Source organism: Thermobia domestica, chromosome 13 (assembly GCF_964235325.1).
Source record: "Thermobia domestica chromosome 13, izTheDome1.hap1.1, whole genome shotgun sequence".
Lineage (NCBI taxonomy): Eukaryota > Metazoa > Arthropoda > Insecta > Zygentoma > Lepismatidae > Thermobia > Thermobia domestica.
This window is the reverse complement of record NC_137466.1, coordinates 97,901,353-97,922,798: the sequence shown is the minus strand read 5'-3', so window position 1 is coordinate 97,922,798 and position 21,446 is coordinate 97,901,353. Positions and strand designations below refer to the sequence as shown.

Here is a 21,446-nt window from a genome sequence, read left to right as displayed (position 1 = left end):
CTCAAATAGCTTGTCCAATTTATTAAAAAAAAAAAAAAAAAAAAAAAAAAAAAAAAAATCACTTTAGACAGAAAACATCATATTTGGAGACGGTTTCCCGTCTTACATTTTATTGTATCTCTGCTAGTAACAGTTACCCTATGTCAGGGGACTTTTGAGACACTCTGTATTTCAAAACAAACTTCTGCACAATTTCAATATGTCAGAGGTCGCTAAATTAATATTGTAAGATCCATGAGTCAATAAATAAATAAATTGGTACGAAGTAATGAAAACCATTATGAAAAGTTGCTCATGTATTAATATACATTACACTACAGAGGACTCCGCAATACAGTGCGGTACCAAAATATACTGCAATTCATACACGAAAAGAAATTTCGCTGACATATTACACTTATTTTAATATTAAATTAAACAACATACAAATGAAATTCCGGTGATTATTCAGTAAATTTTATACGTTTTTTATAAACTCTGATTCAGTAACTAAAAAAGGATCCTTTATTTTGTAGTTAAAGCTAAGGATAATTCAAAATCAAGCATAACATCAGATAACGTAAGAATATTCTTATGTACATTATATTTTGTCTTAAAAACCATATATATATATATATGTGTATTATAATCTTCCAATACAAATATAGCTTGCATTTATCAGTAAAATTCCGAAGTGCACTTGGCACACGTTGAAAAAATCCACATTCTGCAAGTGCGCTGTCTTTAACAGTACAATATGAGTTTTCTTCTTACGCAATACAGTTGAAAATAAAAATTCTACCAATATACTATCAAATACATACTTGAACACAGGGTAGATATATTTTGAACCAGAGAGCCTATTGTAACGATGGTACAAAAACCATCCACATTTTATCACGTTTTTAAAATTATATATATATATATATTTATCGAAGGTTGTTAACTCCAGAAAAAATAAAATACATATTAAAAGTGGAAGCTGCACACAAACATCTTGGGAGCTATTTCTGAAGTCTGTTATTGCAACATAATGAATATCATACTTTTGTGAACCAAGTAACACGCCAATTCTTAAGAAATGACAAGTTTCCTAGAATATCATCTAAATAATAATAATAATACTGTGATTTTCTGATCAACATTTAGAAAATAAAAAAGCATGATAATTCTGCTACGTTAATTACTGGATGTGTAACAACTCCCTGGTTAAAATATTTAAAAATATCCACAATGCCACAGATCTTGCATTATTTATTTATTTATAGCATAGTATGAACTGTTAATACTAATACATTGTAGGGTACAGTTTAAATATATAGTAACCATGGAAAGTATTCGTTCAATTTTAGTTTCATGTACTGTGTTTTCTGTTAAAACTTTCTAAATTGTAGCTCTACAGTTTTAATTTTAAGACATTCGTAATGCTTATGCGTAATCACCTTTTTAAATTCCCGAGCGCTTTGTCAAAAATTTCAAGGGATCGATATTTATTGCAGTCTTAAGACATCAGGACGGATAATGTTTATATGATGATTTATGTAATGTTCTGGTCAATGATGTATTTGATTTCAACAGTTAAAAACAAATTTCACATTTGAATAATAGTAATTTGTACCAAAGCTAAATAAACTACCAAATTAAAAAGAGTAAACGTATGTTCGTCTTTTATCATTAACAACTACACTAAACTTGGAGGCGAAAATTTTATTTTTTAAAGCATTAACTTCAATTCTGCCATGAAGACAATTAATTTCAAGTACAAGGTGCGATTTCTTTCTGAAAGACTGGTCAAGCTTAATTTGATGAGAGCTCAATCGGCTTTTGGTGCTATAATTTTAGACCCCACTTGAGTCTGTCAATTTAATTCAATTCGACATTCATTTGTTTTGCGATGCTTGATCGACACTGAAAATCTACGTCTCTGCCGGGAATGATTAAGAGCTGCCCTTTGATAACCATACAACTGTATCGGACTCCACTGCCTATTTATCTCATTTTATTTATTTATTTTTTAAAACATACATGAATGCTAATGCACCACGTGTAATTGATGAACCATGCTCTTAATTTATAAAACTACACCCTCTTACACATTTAGAATTCTCGATTAAATTGCAGTTGTAATTTATGTTATTTGGTTAGTATACATATTTCACGCTTCTTTATACTGTGCATCGCTAATTCATACATAGAATCTTCCTAACACCATCTACCTGTTTTTCAAATACCCACCTGGTCTTGATTTCCTTTGAATTTCTAGAAATAGCAAATGAACCTATGATCTGAAATATAACTGACAACAGAAATAAAGAATCGACCTTATTAAACACTTATACGACGCAGTATTTTCTACTAATAGCATCCTTTGACTTTTTTAGAATATAAAGAAATGAGAATTATAAGTCGATAAATGGAAGATATAATCCAATGCAAGATCTGTAGCTTTTCTTTTCACAATATATACACCGTTCAAAATATCACTATACCACAGCATAAAAGTAGTAATAACGCAATAACTGAAAAATACAACAAATAACCTGACAACGCAAGCAGCTACATTCTACTTTAAAAGTAAGCTTCCTCACACTTGTATATACTCCTGGAGCTAAAGTATCACAAAAGAACCTGTAGGTGGCTATTAGCTACGAAAGACTCATTTCAAATATACTACTAAGAAAAAAGAATCATGTTAACAATGCCGCATTTATTTGCACATATTTAACCCTTCTGATGCCGACTCAGTTTCTTGTTCAAAAACTTATTCCTCACACATGTTGATTCATTTTGTTTACGTTAATGACATTCATATGGGTATTTTGGGTAAGACCTTTCTCTTTGTAAGAGCAAATATAAAATACTGTATATATATATATATATATATATATATATATATAAAACTTGTAAAGGATAATATTGTATTGCTTAATAGAATAAAATGATATACAGTATTATACTTTGTGGCAACTGAAAATCATTCTCAATTGTACAAACATTCCTGATTTAAGAGCTCTTTCTAAGGATATATAACAGTGTTTCGCAAAGAACCAAAAACATACATACTTGATATATTTGGAATTTAAAGTAGGGGGTAGGTACTATTGTTTGGTCGACTTCGGTTAAATGTTCCTTTTCGATACTGAAGTTGTATGACACGAAACGTACCGTTTCAAGTGGAATCCGAACCACTAGTTGGATTTGTATCTGAAGCAAGCACCTCCACCGGAAATCGAACGCGGGACTACGCAGCACGCGCATTAGCCACGAACAGTCTTGGTAGTTGGTATCCACTCTTACACAAAAGTCATGAGAGGGAACAACCGAGGAAAAGTTACAAGAGTATTCACTAAAAGAATATCATTATTTTCAAAATTAAAGTTTCACAATTCATACTCTCATTAATTTTTCTGCTTTATAGCACTCTCTTTTGCACAGTAATACATAACATAAATTATTAACGCTATTAATCTGCTTTACTTATTTTATAAAGCAATTAAACGCGGCAACAAAATAACTACTTTATATTATAGAGAGTCTACGGAAGAACAACGCCAAGCATCAACTGCACTTACAGCCACCTATAAATAAATAAATAACGACACAAATAAATAACAGTAAAAAATTGTTTCCGTAACAGCAAAATGCAATACAGATAATCACATGTTATCTCTTTTCGCCCCTAACTAAATTATTATTAAATCATTTTAGTAAATTATTCCTTCCCTCAATATAGACTAACTGTTCTGTTTTATACAATACAACCAAATTGGAAAGTCCACTTTAATTTTATATTATTATGCAAGAAATATACAATCAAATTTATGAAAGAATGATGCGCATAGAAATAAAATATTAATATTTCATTCCTTAACTTCCTATTAGCTATATCGAATTGCTTACCAGGAAATAGTAGAAACGTGAATCACACACACACAAATGGGTAAGCGCTTCTGCAAACACGTGATCAGATAGAGGAAAAGACGTAGGAAAGAAAATAAAAACTAAAGAAAAAAGCAGTGAAGCATCACTTTATGAGTTGTGTGATTAGCTTTAACTATTTTCTGGTAAATACGCCATTCTTCCATTCCCACTTTTGAATATATCCGCACTTTAGTTCACTGAGGGAGGTTGTCACAAAATCTGGTTTTTCAGAAGCAAAAAACGAAAGTCAAGTTTGAACTTCTTAGTGGATACAACAGTAACAACTCTGAAACTAGCAGGTTATCGCCGTGAGAGATAGATATACTGATAAGCTACCTGTACTTAGTAATTACATGGTAAAAAAGTAAAAAGTGCCAAAAATGGACATCTGCCCCTAGTGAACTAAGATACGGATATATAATACACATGATTTTTTCAAATAATATTTCCTTGTACAGCAAACAGTTGGAAGAAAAGGTGATGCAAAACAATTTACAAAAGGTTTGAGTTCGATACTGTTTACAAATAATTCTTCATATTTTACCAATCTTATGACCTTACGTAAAATATCACAATGACCTATATTTCTGCATTTATTTTCGTGACTGTATTCGGAAAGATGAAAAGAGTAAGTATGTAACATAGATTTGCCCGTGTCATGGAGGTCACAAAGGCTAAATCTGACCGATCCAAGAGGAAAGCAAAGAGAAATGTAGAAATGTTTGTGTGACAGTGATGAGAGCATCAAATTAGGAAGAAAAAAAAAGTATATTTTAATGTATGTATGCTGCAGAACAATTAGCCTCTTTTTTTGTCCCAAAAAATCCAAATAGCGCTTTAACAGCGTAGCTTTGAGAACTAGTAAGAATCAATATATTTTTCAATACCAAATCATATTTTGATATAAACATTTTTTTACTACTACATTGCTCCCCTACAATTCCGGGTACTTTTCAAATATTTAATTCAGCTATACTCTCCTATATACAATTATTGGATATATAATTATCATATATTATCGATATAATTAAAAGAACTGCAACACAACCATAATACCAATCTAGATGACGGAAGAATATCTCCAAGATCTTGTAATGTAGGACGAAACATTTGAGTAATTTCCATATATTTCATACACATAAATACCATGTACCTACGGTAATAACATTCATGGAGATGTATTAACCGAAGAATATAAACGAATATATTATATGTTCCTTCCTTTTGATTACTGAGAATTACTATTTCATTCGTGGTTCTCCTTAATGGCTAAGACTGTATGCTTAGGTCAAAAAAGATTAACCGATTTTGATTCATTATCGTACGATTGATGAAATACATATTCGTTTACATAACGCACATTCTCGTTCGTAACATTCTTATAGACATTATTGTCTTCACTATGGGCACTTACATACGAACTAAAAGAATCAGTAGCTTGCTTATACTGTCATGTGCGTTACCGCCTTGCGAACGTAGATGTCTTACGAACTGTAACCAGATCTTCTCAGATCTGCCACAAATGTAAAACAAATAGCAATCTAATCTAAGGTCGAAATACAAAAGAAATAAAATATCCTCTAAAATATGGAGTTATTTTATAAAGACATTTTTCGTTATTCTATTGCTTGGCAAAGCGTATATCATGTGGTTGGTTTTTCCATCGTTTAGTTCTTCCACCCTATTATATTTAATACTAAGCTGACTACAGGATCCAATACAATACAGTCAATTGTTCTATCACAGAAGTTACCAGAAAATTGGCATTTCAAAAAAAGAATCCGAGTTCTCCCTCTACCACGTTGTTTTAAACATTCTGATACAGTTTCCTTTGATTGCTTATCCTAAAACTCGTTGCTCAAGAACATTATTTGCAGTTATTGTTCAAATTGCATCTTTGTAGGAAATGGGCTTAATTATTGTTTTCACAAATGGTCCATTGTTAACCCTGTATTTTCCGTTCACACGATATTTCTTAATTTTTTCATTCCTTCTGTGTAAAGCAATATTTATTAATGAAATATTTATTCTTGCAAAATGCTGACAAAAATTAGCAACTATAATACCCCATACTCAATTAACGTACAATAAATGGAGCATTCGTACCTAATCTCTGCAGAACTTATGGAGTACTTTTGCGCAATGCGCCAACCTTTCAGTGATCAGAACACACAACAATAATATTTCAATAAAATAAAAAATATTGGAGCAAATTCAATATATACAATAAACAATAATATACAAAAAACTTGAAAGATTTTATTATTTATTATTTTTCATTACACAATGTATTATTATTTTACATACCTCTAACAGCATTTCCACCTAACGGTTTTGCCTTTAGTATTTATGGGATATATGTACCAGCACAAATCCCAAGCGTTCAAAAAAAAGTTATACGTGTAAAAGTACATAATGAATATTCATTTCTCGTACTTCTTCTTAACTAGCTACAATACAAAATGAATAAAATATACCACTACAAATTTTTAATGGATTAACATCCTTCCCCCCTTTTTTCTTTCTTTGAAGCAATGTAAAAAAAATACTGACTTTTTTCAGTATATGTTAAGTATTTCAATGCGAGAATCTGTACAAATTAACTGCAAGACTGAGACAAAATGGGGAGATAATGGTTGCCATTATATAAAATATTACCATTGTATTCCAAAAGAGATGTGAAATAGATTACAAAACGTACATTTTCTTTTACATATTCGCTATTTATATATTTGTATACGATATTTCATCAGAAGCAATGTGTGTATTTGTGTGTACATATATAAACATATGCATACAAGGATGTTACTCCTTGCAATGGACCCAATAGAATCGAAACTTTTATATTTGTTTGTTCATGGTTTCCACACCTCTCAACACCATGACGCGGCAATGATTTTTTTTTTCGTATTTTTTTTCCATTTTTTTAAAGTTAACCCAGGCCTGGACACATAGTCTTGTATTAGACAGATCATATGTTCTCTTGCTTTCTTGCAGAAGTCTTGCAACAAAGACTGTACGCTGCATGTGTAGCACTGAAAACTGAAACGAACAAGCAAGTTCTGTACATGTGTCATAGCAATGAACATCTGGACAACCAACTTGTAGGCTTCTTTTGCGGTTCATTTGCTTTCAGTTGATGTCCGCCTTTTGGTGGATTACTAGCCTCCTATAATAACAATAATAAAAAAAGAAAAAAAAACATGAATTATTAATTTATATAAATTCGTTGATATCTTCTAATTTACGTTTCATTTGTTTTTCTTTTTAAAAGTTACAGCAGAAAATGAGGGGGGAATTTTTTAAGTAATATTTTAGGAAGTTTAAAGAAAAGGAATTGTTAATAAACATTTTAGAAAATATAAAGATGCTGCTATAAGTTAACACTAAAAAAACACTATCCACCAAAAAATCGCGTCCTTGTTAAGAGACCAATCTGGGTACCTGTTAACTTCGGCTTATGATCTGGCATTTCTAGGAATAATGTCATTCCTGACATTGAAACATACCGATAATACATTCAATTATCAAGTAAATGCCAATATTTTCCTGACACAGGCTTTACTTTGCTTTTCCTGGAAGGTCTCATAGAAAAACCTACAGCAATGTTTCTAAAAGCATTCACCATACTTTCATGTGTACATTTTGCTTTAGCGAAGGAACAAATTACTATATTACAACAGGAGATAACAGAGTACATTTGTCAACTAATGGGATGCTTCCTCATTCTTTATAAACTTGATAAAACAATTATCATCGATATCACATATATTCATTTTATATATATACCTAGTTAGCCATAAATTCTGTCACACACTTTTTTGTGAATATATGAAATACGGTCTGAGATTTTTAAATTTTCTTTTAATATGTTATAACCACATACATTCTTTACAATTGGCACCTATCAAACTTCAGAATGTCCACCATTGGCATGTACACTGGTTTTGAGTCTCTTGGGCCAATCATCTATTGCAGTACGAAGAGTATCAATCGGAAATTCCGCCACAGCTGCCACCAAGGAATGCTGCAAACTTTCAAGTGAAGGGTGTCTTTTCTTGCAGACCATGTTTTGTAACCCTGCCCACAGTTTGTAGTCCAGAGGGTTTAAATCGGGGCTACCAGAAGGCCACTCAGCACTGGAGATGAAATCTGGTACATTGGCCTCCAACCACTGTTGTGTGATCCTTGCCTTATGAGCTGGCGCAGAATCCTGCTGGAAGGTCCAGTAATCATTGTTAAACATGGTGTCACTCAAGTCCTTCACAATAGGCTCCAGAACAGTTTCCACATATACCCTGGCACTTGTTTTTACACCTTGCTCACAAAAGTGAAGTCTGGTGTGGCCTTCATAGCTCACCCCCCACCAAATCATGACTGAGGAGGGTTGGTGACCCCTTTGAACCACCGTAGGAACTTTCCCACGAGCTTGTCCAGAGCTTGCCGCATATATCCTATCATTTTGGCGGTTAAAGCTCTCTTCAATGGTAAAGATTTTCTCGTCCGTAAAGAGGAATTGCCGATACCCATTGTTGGCGTACCGCTGTAGGAGCTGTCTTGCTTTCAGTTTCCTCAGCTGCTTCAGCTGTGTGTCAAGAAATGCCCCGTGCTCCGCCGATAAGCTCTGACCTTCAGGTCTTCAGAAAGTAACCTGGACATTGATCTTGGGGCCATGTTCAGCTCCCGTGCCATGATCTTCTGCTTCCGTAGTGGATTTCGCCGCACACAAGCAGCCACTGCTTTAACAGCTGTCACTGTTCTCACGCTGCGAGGACGATCATCCCTTGGCCGGTCACGTACACTGCCGGTATCAGTAAACCGCTGGATTGTCCGGTAAACAAATCTTTTGCTGATTTTCAGATGTTTCAGCAGTTTGAAAATCTCACTTGGTGAATCTCCACCCTTATGCAAGGCAATCACTGCAACTCTGTTTTCGTACTCATCCCACTCTATGCTTAAGCGAAGCAGATCCACCCGTTCTCTTTCCCTTTCAACACACACTGGCCAGGGCTGACCATGAACTAAATTGTACCTTGCCACCTGCACAACAGGTTCTACAGTCAAAGCCAAACGTTTGTAACAGTACTTATGGCTAGACTAGGTATATATATATATATTATCTTTTAATTTAGCGTCGTACAAATTACTATTTTTCACTGTTGTTGATACAACTGACATACCGTATTCCGCTCCTATATTTTGACATTTGCTTTACGTGCATTTCGCGGTCAGATTGGCATAACGTTGTATAAGCTAAATGAAGCTGCTATAAGTAAGTATAATTAGGAAACAGGTCTTTAATTTTAGTACTTATGCTCCTGGTATTTTATTTAATTTAAATAGTATGGATATCAAGCTAAATTCGCTTGCTATAATCTTATAAGTTGTATATTTTGGTTACTTAAATTTTAGGCATAAAGCTTAACGACATTCGGGGTTAGGGACAAGAGCGACATTTGTATTTATTGAAACTGTTTAATAGCTGACAGTAAAAACCTTAATTCTTTGATAACAAAATTAACGAAAATTAGGTCTAGAACTTTCATATGTTTAATTTTTTAAAGCAGATTACCTAACTTTTGACATAACAAGTAAATTTTATGATTAATAGTGCACGATTTATTTTCATTTCGACATACACTTTTATTTTTCTAGACTTCAATACTTTCCAGACCACGGAAATAGCGTTCACAGAGATGGCAAAGCTTTTGTGCGAAGCACCTAGTACTAATTTACAACTTGTGAAGATCCTACAACTGCACCAAATAATAAATAATGTAATACAGGGTGAAGCAGAAGTCGAGCACCACCCTTTTATACTTGAAACGATTTCAGGAAAGATGACAAAACTTCGGATGTGGGTAATTGAAGTGGGAGCGCACCACATGATGCCATTTGGTATTATGGCGGCTATCCTAAAATCCGCTATTTTGAATTCAGGTTCAATATTTCAAATAGGAAAGGGGGCATGTGACACATGATTTTAGACTATTTCACCAGAAATCTGAAGTTATTTTTCACGTAACTTTAATCAGCAATGAAAGTTTTTGAAGTAAACATTGCATATTGCATCATTCCTTGCTGTTACCTTCTTGATTAATTTGTGCACTGGAAATTAATGCTTATACACGACATGCTCAGTGGTGTATAATCTTAATGTCATTTGTAAATAACTACTGTCATTTCCCAAGCTAGTAACACTACTCATACAAATTTGCTTATACATAGTTCGTTCCCTATAATACACTTGCAATCTTCTGAAAAATATTAATTTTACTCCTTACAGACAGGACCGTCTTAACGCATGGGTTCGATAAGGAATTATCTGGGGATCATCTCACGAGCAGTTACACGTGTTACATGTAAAATTTAGTCAGATTGGCCTCAGCACACTGGTTTGCCCATGGGGTCATAATGCTGTTAAGACGGCACTGTACACAGATACAGAATATAACCCAATGTTTACTACAATCACTACGCATGCATCAAGGAATAAAAGATTGTCAATAGTAAATACTATTTGCCTCTGAGTTTTGTTAAAGTGTGATTTTAAAAATAACTTCTCGGTCCATCTGAACAGATCTTGTATATAATCAGACTTAACGTTTCGGCTTGTGATTTATTCTCGCTTATTTGGTTATTTCTGTTTTCGGATATTTATGTGTCAACTTTTTTATGGCCGCAATTTCGAATAACGTACTATTTTAATATATATATATATATATATATATATATATATATATATATATATATATATATATATATATATATATATATATATATATATATATATATATATATATATATATATATACTACCTTATAAACTATCATTTAACATAAATGCCAATTTGCTACAGGAGAATGTGACCTGATTTTCATTCCTTGTAACAAGGTAAATATTACATCTATTGATAGTTTATATACAATCTGAAAATGTATTCATTCATAAACTAAACCATTTACTGTTCTTCAATATTTTCCTTCTTTTTTCTGTTTTAATGTGACTATTTTAAGTTCCCATCAATATAGCATGCATGATTCTATTTTCTAAATAATTTCATAAAGGCAATTAAGAAACAGCAATTAGTGCCTAGAAAGATAGATCTTCACAGTAATTATCAAAAGATTGCAAGCATAAACATGCATCGTTATTTACTTGTAATGAACGTGGGTTGTCAGATGAAAAGCAAATTGCATAGAATCTAAACAGAAAATCGATATGATGTTAGTCTGTGTACAGTTTGTTGTGATATTAAAATGAAAGAACGAATGTGATTTTGACTATCTTTCCTGTCAGCAAACATGTTGACGTATAGGTTGTTCAAGAAAAGTCCCCATCACCGTTTTGATATCTGAGATAGTCTTTAAAATAGGGCATCCATTACACAAGTACCACATTGTATTTTGATTATTTTTCCTTAACATCAAAAGTACACTTTACGTACACAGCGTCCAGCAAACGGTTTGAGTCAAAGTAAAGAAACCTACTATAGAACAAAATATCAATCTGCGCGTGTACGTGTCTCGCAGCAACCAGATAATTTTTATGGCGGGAATACAAAAACTATAAATTCATAGAAAGGTAAACAGATATAAAACATAACCACATAGAGGAAGTCATGTAAAGTTCTTAGCATGTTAATTTAACAATATCAAGAATAATCAATTCGCTATACTTCTGTAAAAATGTATTGAATACATTGAAAATCAGAAGTTTTCCCTCCGCTTGTTAAAGGTTTTCCCTTTTTAACTTATCATATTATAGTTCGGCAAATTTGAAATTTTTAACGTTTCTTAAGCTAGAGCACCCCATACTCCAGGATGAGAAATTCTGGAGTGATGGAGAGGAAGATTCTCTCACTTCATATTTTTGGAATAAAACTCCCACACTAGTAAGTTACTGGGGGTGCATAAAGTGACACTATTTCAGGAATTTGCGAACTAATTAGAGCAATTAATACGTAATTAACATGTATTTCATATGTAATTTCCTCATCACACTTTTCTGTACACTAACGTCTACAGCGTATGTTAGTGGTTTCCTTAATTCCACAAAGTGTAATAATTATGAATGTTCAAATATGTGAACACCTTTTATACCGAAGCATTCCATGGTTGTCTTCACCTGCATCTTACTTCGACTAATAAGACTTCGTAACCTTCATACACCTTCCACGTTTTGCTCTACTGATGCAATTTTCAGTTACCATCATATTTCCGCTTTTCATTTACAAAATACATATAGATTTGGAATATTGTGCAACTGTTGTTTTCATAAATTTATGCAACTTGCTCTGTTAATACATATTTTAACATCTCACAAAACATTTAAAAAAAATGCTAGTTGTCTTGAAGAGGTTTACCCCCGAGGCTGAATACAAGCGATGAAGTGAAAATGTGTTATTTCCTCATTCATGCACAGACAACGACAAAACACATGAGAAGTTCCTTTCAGATATAGAGTTAATAATCATAACTATAAATTGGGAAGCAGTGGTGACAAAGAAAAGTCAACAACTTGTGTACCTGGCAATTAATGGTCTGTTTCGACGTTTACTTCATTTACATTAATGATTGTGCTATATACCTAGGTATACACACAGGGTGCTGCCAAGTATATGCTACAACGCTTGGGAGGTTTACCTTATACTAAATGAACGAAAGAAGTTCTCATAAGCATAGGTCGAAAAATGCCTTCTTTCAGAGTTATAAGCTGCCGAAAATGCGAAAAATCAGGTTTTAAAACGCTCTGGGTTGAAAACTGTGGGACCTGTCGCAAGTGGTTCGAGGATTCCACAAGAACTAGTACGTGCTCTTACTAAATATACATGTTTCTGAATCCTTTGGTACCGGCAGAACGAATTGTATAGCAGTTGGAGTACGGAGACACTCCTTTAAGTAGTAATTAAGCTTTGATGACAATATTCAGGTAGATGATATTTAAAAATCATTCCATTTCTCTTTTACTAATCGAAAATGACTAATCTCATCCTTCCCTTTTACGTACTAGCAAGTATTATTTTCGGGAGTTACGCAACCACACACAACATATTTTATCTTCAAAGAAAATTTTTTGATACAGTGAGACGAAATTTCAACATTAACGTACGATTTAGTAACGCCTTTGACGTCGTATTTAGTATCTTCCTCCTCTTTAAGTATTAAAACTAAAAAATACGAGATACTTTGGAATTGAACACGTGAGTTCTGTTCAGACTGAGTGACTATAACTGTTGATAAATGGGAACACATGGACTGTTAGGGAACTGAACCAGGTCAAAACTTGACAATACTTGCTCCTTCTCGGGTAACAACGTATTGTTTCATGGAATATAAAAGAATAGTAGTGAATATAAATACTTAAAACATATTTACAGAGCACGTTGAAAACAAAGCGAGTTCTTTTGAGATGCTCATAGAATACATAGTTACCAGAAGCTGTGTTATTAGTGACGGCTCATGAAATAACATGCACAGGAAACTACGACGTTGGTAGTTTAGTGCTGAGTGACTGATTCACCGAAAATATTGTACATCATTAGCAATATCCTTAGCTTAGCATATGATCAGAGTTGTAATGAGGGCGAATGGCCGTCTAATAAATCAACTCTTACCAGTAATATGTAGGGTTCTGTGTTCGATCCAGGCAGAGCTGTGACATTATAACAGACTATAATCATGCCTTCGAAGTTCTTTAGTTCAATTATTTTCTACCACTATTACATTCTGCCAATCTCTCTTTTTGGGATGATTATTTCTTGGTATTTAACATCTATTTTGTAGCCTAGAAACAATAACCATGGACATAAAACCAACTTAAATTAAAAACTATAACCATGATCATAACACCAACTTAATTCTATTTCATTTCTGTTCGCAATCGTAAAACATCTTTTATCCTAAGTATTCTGATTGAAGAGAATTAAGAATTCTATCATCTTTGACACCTGAAGGTGCCGCAGTGAGTTAGAGATAAAGCGTTCACTTCTGGTGCGTGGGACCCCTGGTTTGATCGAAACTCTCGCACAAATGGGTTTTGTAGTGGATATAAATCGAGTTCATCGGTTTTTCTGAACCTCTTCGTTTTCCTTCCACTTTGTCATTTCATCAGTTCTATCGTTATCAGTCACTTTCATTAATCATCCCTTTCTTTAACCTACAGGAAATAAAACTGAAAGATTTACTTTAGTTTTCAAATTTCTAAATACCGCATACATATATATGATTTTTTGATAGTTTTATTTTGTTGTTAGTATTTACCATCGAGCTGAATAGGAATAAGTCTACTTGGCAATATCTGGGATCAGACCAAGAATACCATGGACCAGAAGTTAGAGCTCTACAACTAAGCAACTGCGGAACCCAAGGCGTCGAAGTTAATAGACTTCTCAATTGTCTTTACTCACACTACTTAGGTTAAAAGGTGTTTTTACGATCGTAAACTGATATGAAATAGAATTTAGTTGGTTTTACACCCATGGTTATAGTCTTTAGGTTACCAAGATGGATGTTAAATAGCAAGGTATGACCATCCGAGAAACAGACATCAGTAGAATGTGGTAGTGAGAGAAAACAGTTGGGGCCAAGAACCTCATAGACATGATTATGGTCCGTTATAATGTCACAGTTCTGCCTTAATCGAACACAAAGTCCTACATACTGGAGGTGAGAGCTTTTCACTGGACCACCATTCACCCTCATTACAATCTTGCAGTCAAGTACTAAGCTACGGATATTTTTAATAATGTACACTATTTTCGGTAAACCAGTCATTCATCATGTTGTGTGACAAAATTTATTTGTTCGAAAATAATAATAATAATAATAATAATAATAATAATAATAATAATAATAATAATAATAATAATAATAATAATAATAATAATAATCAGCCTACGTATGCCTCTTGGACAGGTGACTCTGTCCTTGGTGCTACGAGCTGGCTACCTTGCTTATTGACCGAATCAGTGGATGGTGCTGGCATCGATGAGCTTCCGTGGTTGTGCAGCAAACCTCTCCTCTTCAGTTGGAAAGACAAGGTATGTATGAAAAGGACTACCTTTATATTTTCTTAGTAGTCTAATCTTCGAAGAGCATGTTTTTCTTTAAAGTATTACTATTTTTGTGCTTCGTATTTAAGCAAGTTTATTCAGTGTGTTATAAGTTAAAAGAAAATGAAAGTTATCTGTGTAATGAAGAATAAGCTAAATTTTGAAGTGAAACAAGTTTCGACAAACCTGTTTGACCAGCTATACTTATGTTAGAATTGGACCAAGTAGATGTTAAGTTACCTGGATTTTGGTATGTATTCTTTTTATTATTATTTGCATGGAGAAGAATATGGACAATTTATGTTGGGTATAAATTACTGCAAATGAGAACATGCTCTAAAGACATTCGAAATACCCATTACTATTTCTTACTCGCGGATAGTCCAAATTATTTAGCTTAGAAACTGAATCTATACTATGTTTTGTTGATTACATCAAAGAGAAATTATCAAGTTAAAATTTGTTGTTTTCTATTTTTGAATTATTTAAATAAAATTTGTTATATTCGTTTAGTTGAAAATTTCATGTTTGCTTTTACTATTAATCCTGAGAATACACCACAAAACGTACTATCCGAGCGGTTCTATATTAACCTTCATAAGAACCTGCAACAATCACTGAACTACCAATGATGTAGTCTGCTTCCTGTGTATATTATTTCTTGAGCCTCCACTAATGAGACAGCCTCTGGTAGCTACGTATGAGCGCTTCAAAAGAACTTGCTCGTTTTCAACGTGCTCTGTTAATATATTTTAGAAGGGTTCATATTCGTCACTATTCCTTTATATTCCATGAAACAGTATTGAAACAACTACGTACAGTATGTTGTTACCAGAGGAAGAGCAAATACTATCACGTTACAGGCCTGGGTTCAATTCCCTGAGAGTTCATGTTCGAGTTGGGTTGAGTTTTGTATTTTCCTTCATGTATCTATTAAATTACTCTCGTTCATGTTACTGCGGCTGAATAGAACTCACTCGTTCAACTCAACCGTGGGACGTAAAAACTCACTCGTTCAACTCCACATCATCAAGGTACCGCACATTTTGTAGTTTTAACTCTTAAAAAGGAGCAAGATAGTAAATATGACCTTAAAAACGTTACTAAATCATACATTAATATCGAAATTTCATCCCATTTTATGATGAAAATCTTTTCTTTGAAGATAAAATACACTGTGTATGGTTGCATAACTCCCGAAAAATAATTCTGGCTAGTACAGAGAAATGAAATGATTTTCAAATATAATCTACCTGAATATTGACATTTAGTTTAAATAGTATTTAACGAGTATTCCTGCACCTCAATTTCCTCGACACAGTTCGCTGCATCAATATCGGAGGATTCCAACACACGGATAGTTCGTAAAAGTGCATACTAGTTCCTACGGTTTCCTTGAACCGTTTGCGATAGATCTCACAGTTTTTAACCTAGAGCATTTTAAATTTTGATATTTTGCATTTTCGGCAGTTTATAACTCTGAAAGAAGGCGTTTGTGACGACTTTTTTCCTTTCTTTCATTTGATATTAGGAATCAATCACCTCCCAAGCATTGTACCATATTTTGCAACACCCTGTAGAAGACATTCTAATGTGAAAACAGAAAAATGAATGACAGTGATCTGCTTGCATCTAACTGCAAAGTGCGGTGGGGATATTTACATTATATGTTACTTCCTCATTTTAGCTGCAAGTCATAATATTTCTTTCTGTCAGACATGATCCAAATCTAGTTTGAAATAAACAAATTGGAAACTATTATGCAGCCTTTCTGCACAAGCGCTATACACAAAACCATTTTAAATTTATTTAGGTATTTCTATTCAAAAGTAGATGTATTCCATCAAATAACGGGATCTTTACTTTCACAGATACATTACACATTTCGAAAGAGTTTATTACTTTTGGCAGTTTTATACTTTTTCCGAACAATTTTAATGGAGGAATTACATGATGTAACGCATGAAGGAGCCAATAATAAAGAGGCTAGTCGAAAGAAGTTCACTCATAGCTACATGGGCTCTAATCTTTCACTGGGCAAATAATAAGACAGTTGGGCAAAAATTATTGAAAAAAGTTATCATTTATTGCCATGGAGAAAAATAAGTTACATTTTCGTCTACTATGAGATTATTTCATTTTAATCAAAAACGGAGTAAATTATTAAATTATTTTCTATGTCAAATATTGTCTATCTACTAAATTTACCCTTTCTGACCTTCATTTTGCCGTCACGTTTATGAAAATCGTGAAGCAGAGTTACAGCGGATTTTAAGTCTGCAGGGCGTTCGTGGTTAATATGGCAGTCAAAAATGACGGATTTCCGCCATAGTGATTTTACCTGACTTTTGATTTCCAATTGTTCTAGATTAGTTAATAAAACTGACTGATCGCATTATTGAAACGTAATTTTAAAAAGAACACATTGAAACACTACTACTCTCTTGCAAAACCAGTCATAGTAACTATACGGATTTCAGTAATTTCAAATCAGTTAAAGCAGACAACATATCTCCAAATATGCAAATACCAAATCACAAGCAGAACGAACGTATTAACTCAAGTAGTTTCAAAACCACATACTGTACTGTAATTTTACTATAGATTTAAAAAAAAAAAAAAAAGCCTATATATACAACAAACTACATTAAGATAGTTAATAAAAGGCATATTCAAAAATAGAAGATATATACATATCTACAAGGAAATACGTTAACATTGTTTTCCAGTAGCGTGTACTCTCACATGCTAGCTGACATGCAACTAAGAGAGAAGAATATTTTACCTTCTGCCAAGACCCATCCGAAGTAGGAAAAGAGATAAAATAGAAGATGAAAAACAGAATTAGACCTATGGTAAGTAACTAAACATAGTAAATTTATTCTATTCACAAATAGGAATGCCAATATGATACACACAAACTTAAAAATATAATTATATGGCTGCATGTATAGTATGCGCACTCGCAGCACACAAACTATGAAAAAAAAAAAAAAAAAAAAAAAAAAAAATCTTCTGCCAGGCATTTTTCAACTCTGAAAATTAGTAAATAATAATTTCTACGAAGTTCAAAGCTTGATCTGACACCTGTCTATATTCGTATGAATTGTTTTCCATCTCAATTCAAAAGTACAAGAATTATTAATGTGTGTTACTGCTAATGGATAGTTTAAGGTGTTCCATCTATTATCTCCTGTATCTGTGATGTAAAGAATAAGGAAAAGAAGGTGGAGAGGAATATATGTCGACATAGCTAATATACAAATAACTTAATGTAAAGATGGACTTACAAAAGATGTAGGAATAGGGACCTATGCTTTTGCTTTTTAATGTTACTTGCTTTCAGTTATTTTTTGTGTGCATTTGTTGCTAAAATTAAATATGTATCTTAAACATTCTACCATGTAATTAACTATTTTCTACTTACCTGAATCTAGGAAAGTATTTAGTACCACTCAACTCATATATGTATTAACCAGGTAATTGAAGTAATATGCTCTCCCCGGGAACTAATATAAATTAATTCTAAACAGATTAAAAGTGTTGCGACGTGATATAAATTACAAAATACAGTAGTAATATACTGCTATTAACGAGGAAATATGACAAACTAGCTTAGAATACTTGCTTATTTACTTAAGTAATTCCTGTAAAAATTATTTTGTAACTTTGGAGCTTGCATCCGTAACATTTATTAAGACACTTAAAAAAAAAAGGAAGTTTATTTGATATTTAACATCCCCTTCAGCAACAAGGCTACATAAGACATGAATTTCGAGTTTGATATGTTATCTGAACTACATATTCTCAACCAGGAATCAAAGTGAATCTCCAACGTCAAAAGCAACAATCCGAGGAAAAGTTGAAGATTAGATGATAAGAAAAATGAATTAAATTTATTTATTTAATCACTGAAATAAGTACAATATTTCTACATTCTTAAGACATTTCGAGTGCACTATCATGGTTTCATTTTATGCTTCAAAAATAAATTGTATTAAGTATTACCAAATTACAACTGACTCTGTCCCTCGTTATTGCTTACACTAACATTGTAAAAATATATATATCTATTTAATATAAATTCTGACTAAATAAGAAGGGGAATAGGGGCCATTTCAATCGATTTCCTAGCTTTATCGACCGTACCTAAAATACATTTTGGAAAACAACTTTCTTTGCGAGTAAGATAATCTAAGGAAAGTAAAGTCTTAGTCTTAATTCGAACATTCATCCAACTTTTCACTGACAAGGCCGCGGGAAAACGAATTTCTTTTTAAGATTTTTTTTAAAGTAACTAAAACCTGAATAAAACAGTTTACTTACCAACTTCTTTTCCATTTTTGTCTTAATGTCTCTTGCTAATGTAAAAAATGCATCTTCTACGTGGATGGAGGCCTTTGCACTTGTTTCCATAAATTTTATTCCGTATTCTATTGCTAACTGCTCTCCTCTTTCTTTACTCACCTATATTTTTAAAAAAATCAAAATTTTTCTCTTTACATGGGCTGCTATCAGTCAAAGGAAACGATAGTTTTGCAATACAACAGAATTCTTACTGATTAGTCAATTCCTGGCAATTTATAATGCAATTTAATAAGGTAGATATTTAAACTGAGGAAAATTTGACATCACATATACGGTTAAATTATTTTATATGCATTAAATATCTTTGCTGATTATTCTATAAATTGGCAGCAGAGGTTTGGGTATTCAGTAAAAACTGAGAAATGATACGCCAAAATTCAGAAAATGGTACTGTCGGTGTCTAGACCAACCTCCAGATAAGTACTAGATTGAGGTTCACGTTTCTGCCAATACAGAGCCGAGTATTTTGTATTAAAAGTTAAAACATACAACGTTCTTTAGAACTGCAAATTACGTACTTGATAAAGTACTTCAACTATTTGTTAAAAAAAAAATAATAATAAAAAAAAAAGGAGCTTATCATAAATTATGTCGTACTCATCAGAATAAAATAGAGCTCATCTTAACTTTACTTTTAAGGAAAAAAAAAAAAAGAAGAAGAAAAACGAATTCAGCATTGCGGTATCATGACTAACCGCACGCAGACTTATTACATGAAGAGTTGAGAGTCACGGTAGCCTATGTGCCACGTTCATACTTCAGGGAAAAATGATCCTAAAATCCAGATCTTCGAACAGTATAACAAGAAATCACCGACCTACCAGCGCCATGAGTGAACCATATTTCCCGATAGGTTTTCTTGGCTAAAAAATGGCATCTGGGGGCGGTTTCTGGACCTAACTGAGAAATTTCTATTTTGGCACGTAGGTCATCTGACACTTTCTTTCATGTATGAATAATAGTCAACGAACAGCCTCTTTTTACTCTATATGGTTACATACATTTTAAGAACTACCAATATTTATAATAGCCACTTCATGATTAAGAATGCTAATCTATTATGGACACTTTTAATTATAATTTATAAATGAATCCTTAAACTGAAGTAAAGACAGTCCTTTCTCTTTTCCTCACTGTATTCAAACTATTGAAGTAACAGGCTTTGTGACAAATTGTACGAACTTTCAACCGTTCTGATTTCATCTTCAGGGGAGAATGATAACATCTAAAAAAAAATGCAAATAACGAGCCTGTAAAGGTAATCAGGATACTACGGATTCGTCTAAAATACAAACTATACACAGCGTGACAATTAGGGAACAAAACTGGGTCTATAAAAAAGAAATGAATAATAACTAGGACCAAGTTACTTCGGTTTATTGAATATAGGAACTTCAGTTGTCCACACACAGCTTTACACGATCCGTAAGTCCTGGACTGTAATGATGTTCAAGGTTCTAGCCTCTGCTTTCTAGGATGTTGGAAACTCTCCAGTGGTGCTTTTAGTTAAACTTAATTATTTGTTTATTTATTTTGGATGGGGGAGGGAGCAAGTAATCACAGGTGGAAGGTCTGGTGAGTGTACGAGGTATGGTAACACATTTTTGGGCCAAAAACTAAACTCAAAATTCAGATCCTTTCCACATCTTCTGCTTTTCCATTAAAGACTAATAACAAAATTCATACACAAAAGCCGTTTCCTTAAATTATCCCTTTTAATTTGTCGAATAGTCTCCTTATTTCCTCCATGAGGCCTGATATCACCCTGAAACTTGCATTTGGACTATTCAAAAATGATACCACGAACTTTGTCGATCATTCAGTTGCTGTGGCTCACCTGCTTGCACCTGGGCGCTAGTCATTTTCTACAGACTCCATTCTAGCACTGAACTTCTTATGCCATTCAAAAACACGTCAACGAGAAAGGTCACTGCTCCCATAAATCTTTATCAACAGCTCAAATATCTCCGTTCGCACAGAACCTGGTATTCACTCTTTGTTCCATTGTTAAAACGATGACGTGGTATCACAACACCAGTCTAAACTTTGCAGCCTCATGTGCAACATTAGCGATTAACTGAGCTGGAAATGATTTCTATTTATTATTAAGTTTTCTGCCTGTCGG

At 33.2% G+C, this 21,446-nt stretch overlaps 1 protein-coding gene across 1 annotated transcript in view; it reads right to left on the bottom strand.

Annotated features, from left to right (window-relative positions):
- Nucleotides 1-278: 278 nt before the first annotated feature.
- Rab8 (RAS oncogene family member Rab8) overlaps nt 279-21,446 on the bottom strand; it is a 42,402-nt gene continuing 21,234 nt past the window's right edge. The window contains exons 4-5 of the mRNA XM_081736154.1: nt 19,280-19,420; nt 279-7,069 (exon numbers count right to left, since the gene is read on the bottom strand). Coding sequence (XP_081592280.1) covers nt 6,974-7,069; nt 19,280-19,420 — 237 coding nt within the window. The 3' untranslated portion in view covers nt 279-6,973. The remainder of the gene's footprint in view (nt 7,070-19,279; nt 19,421-21,446) is intronic.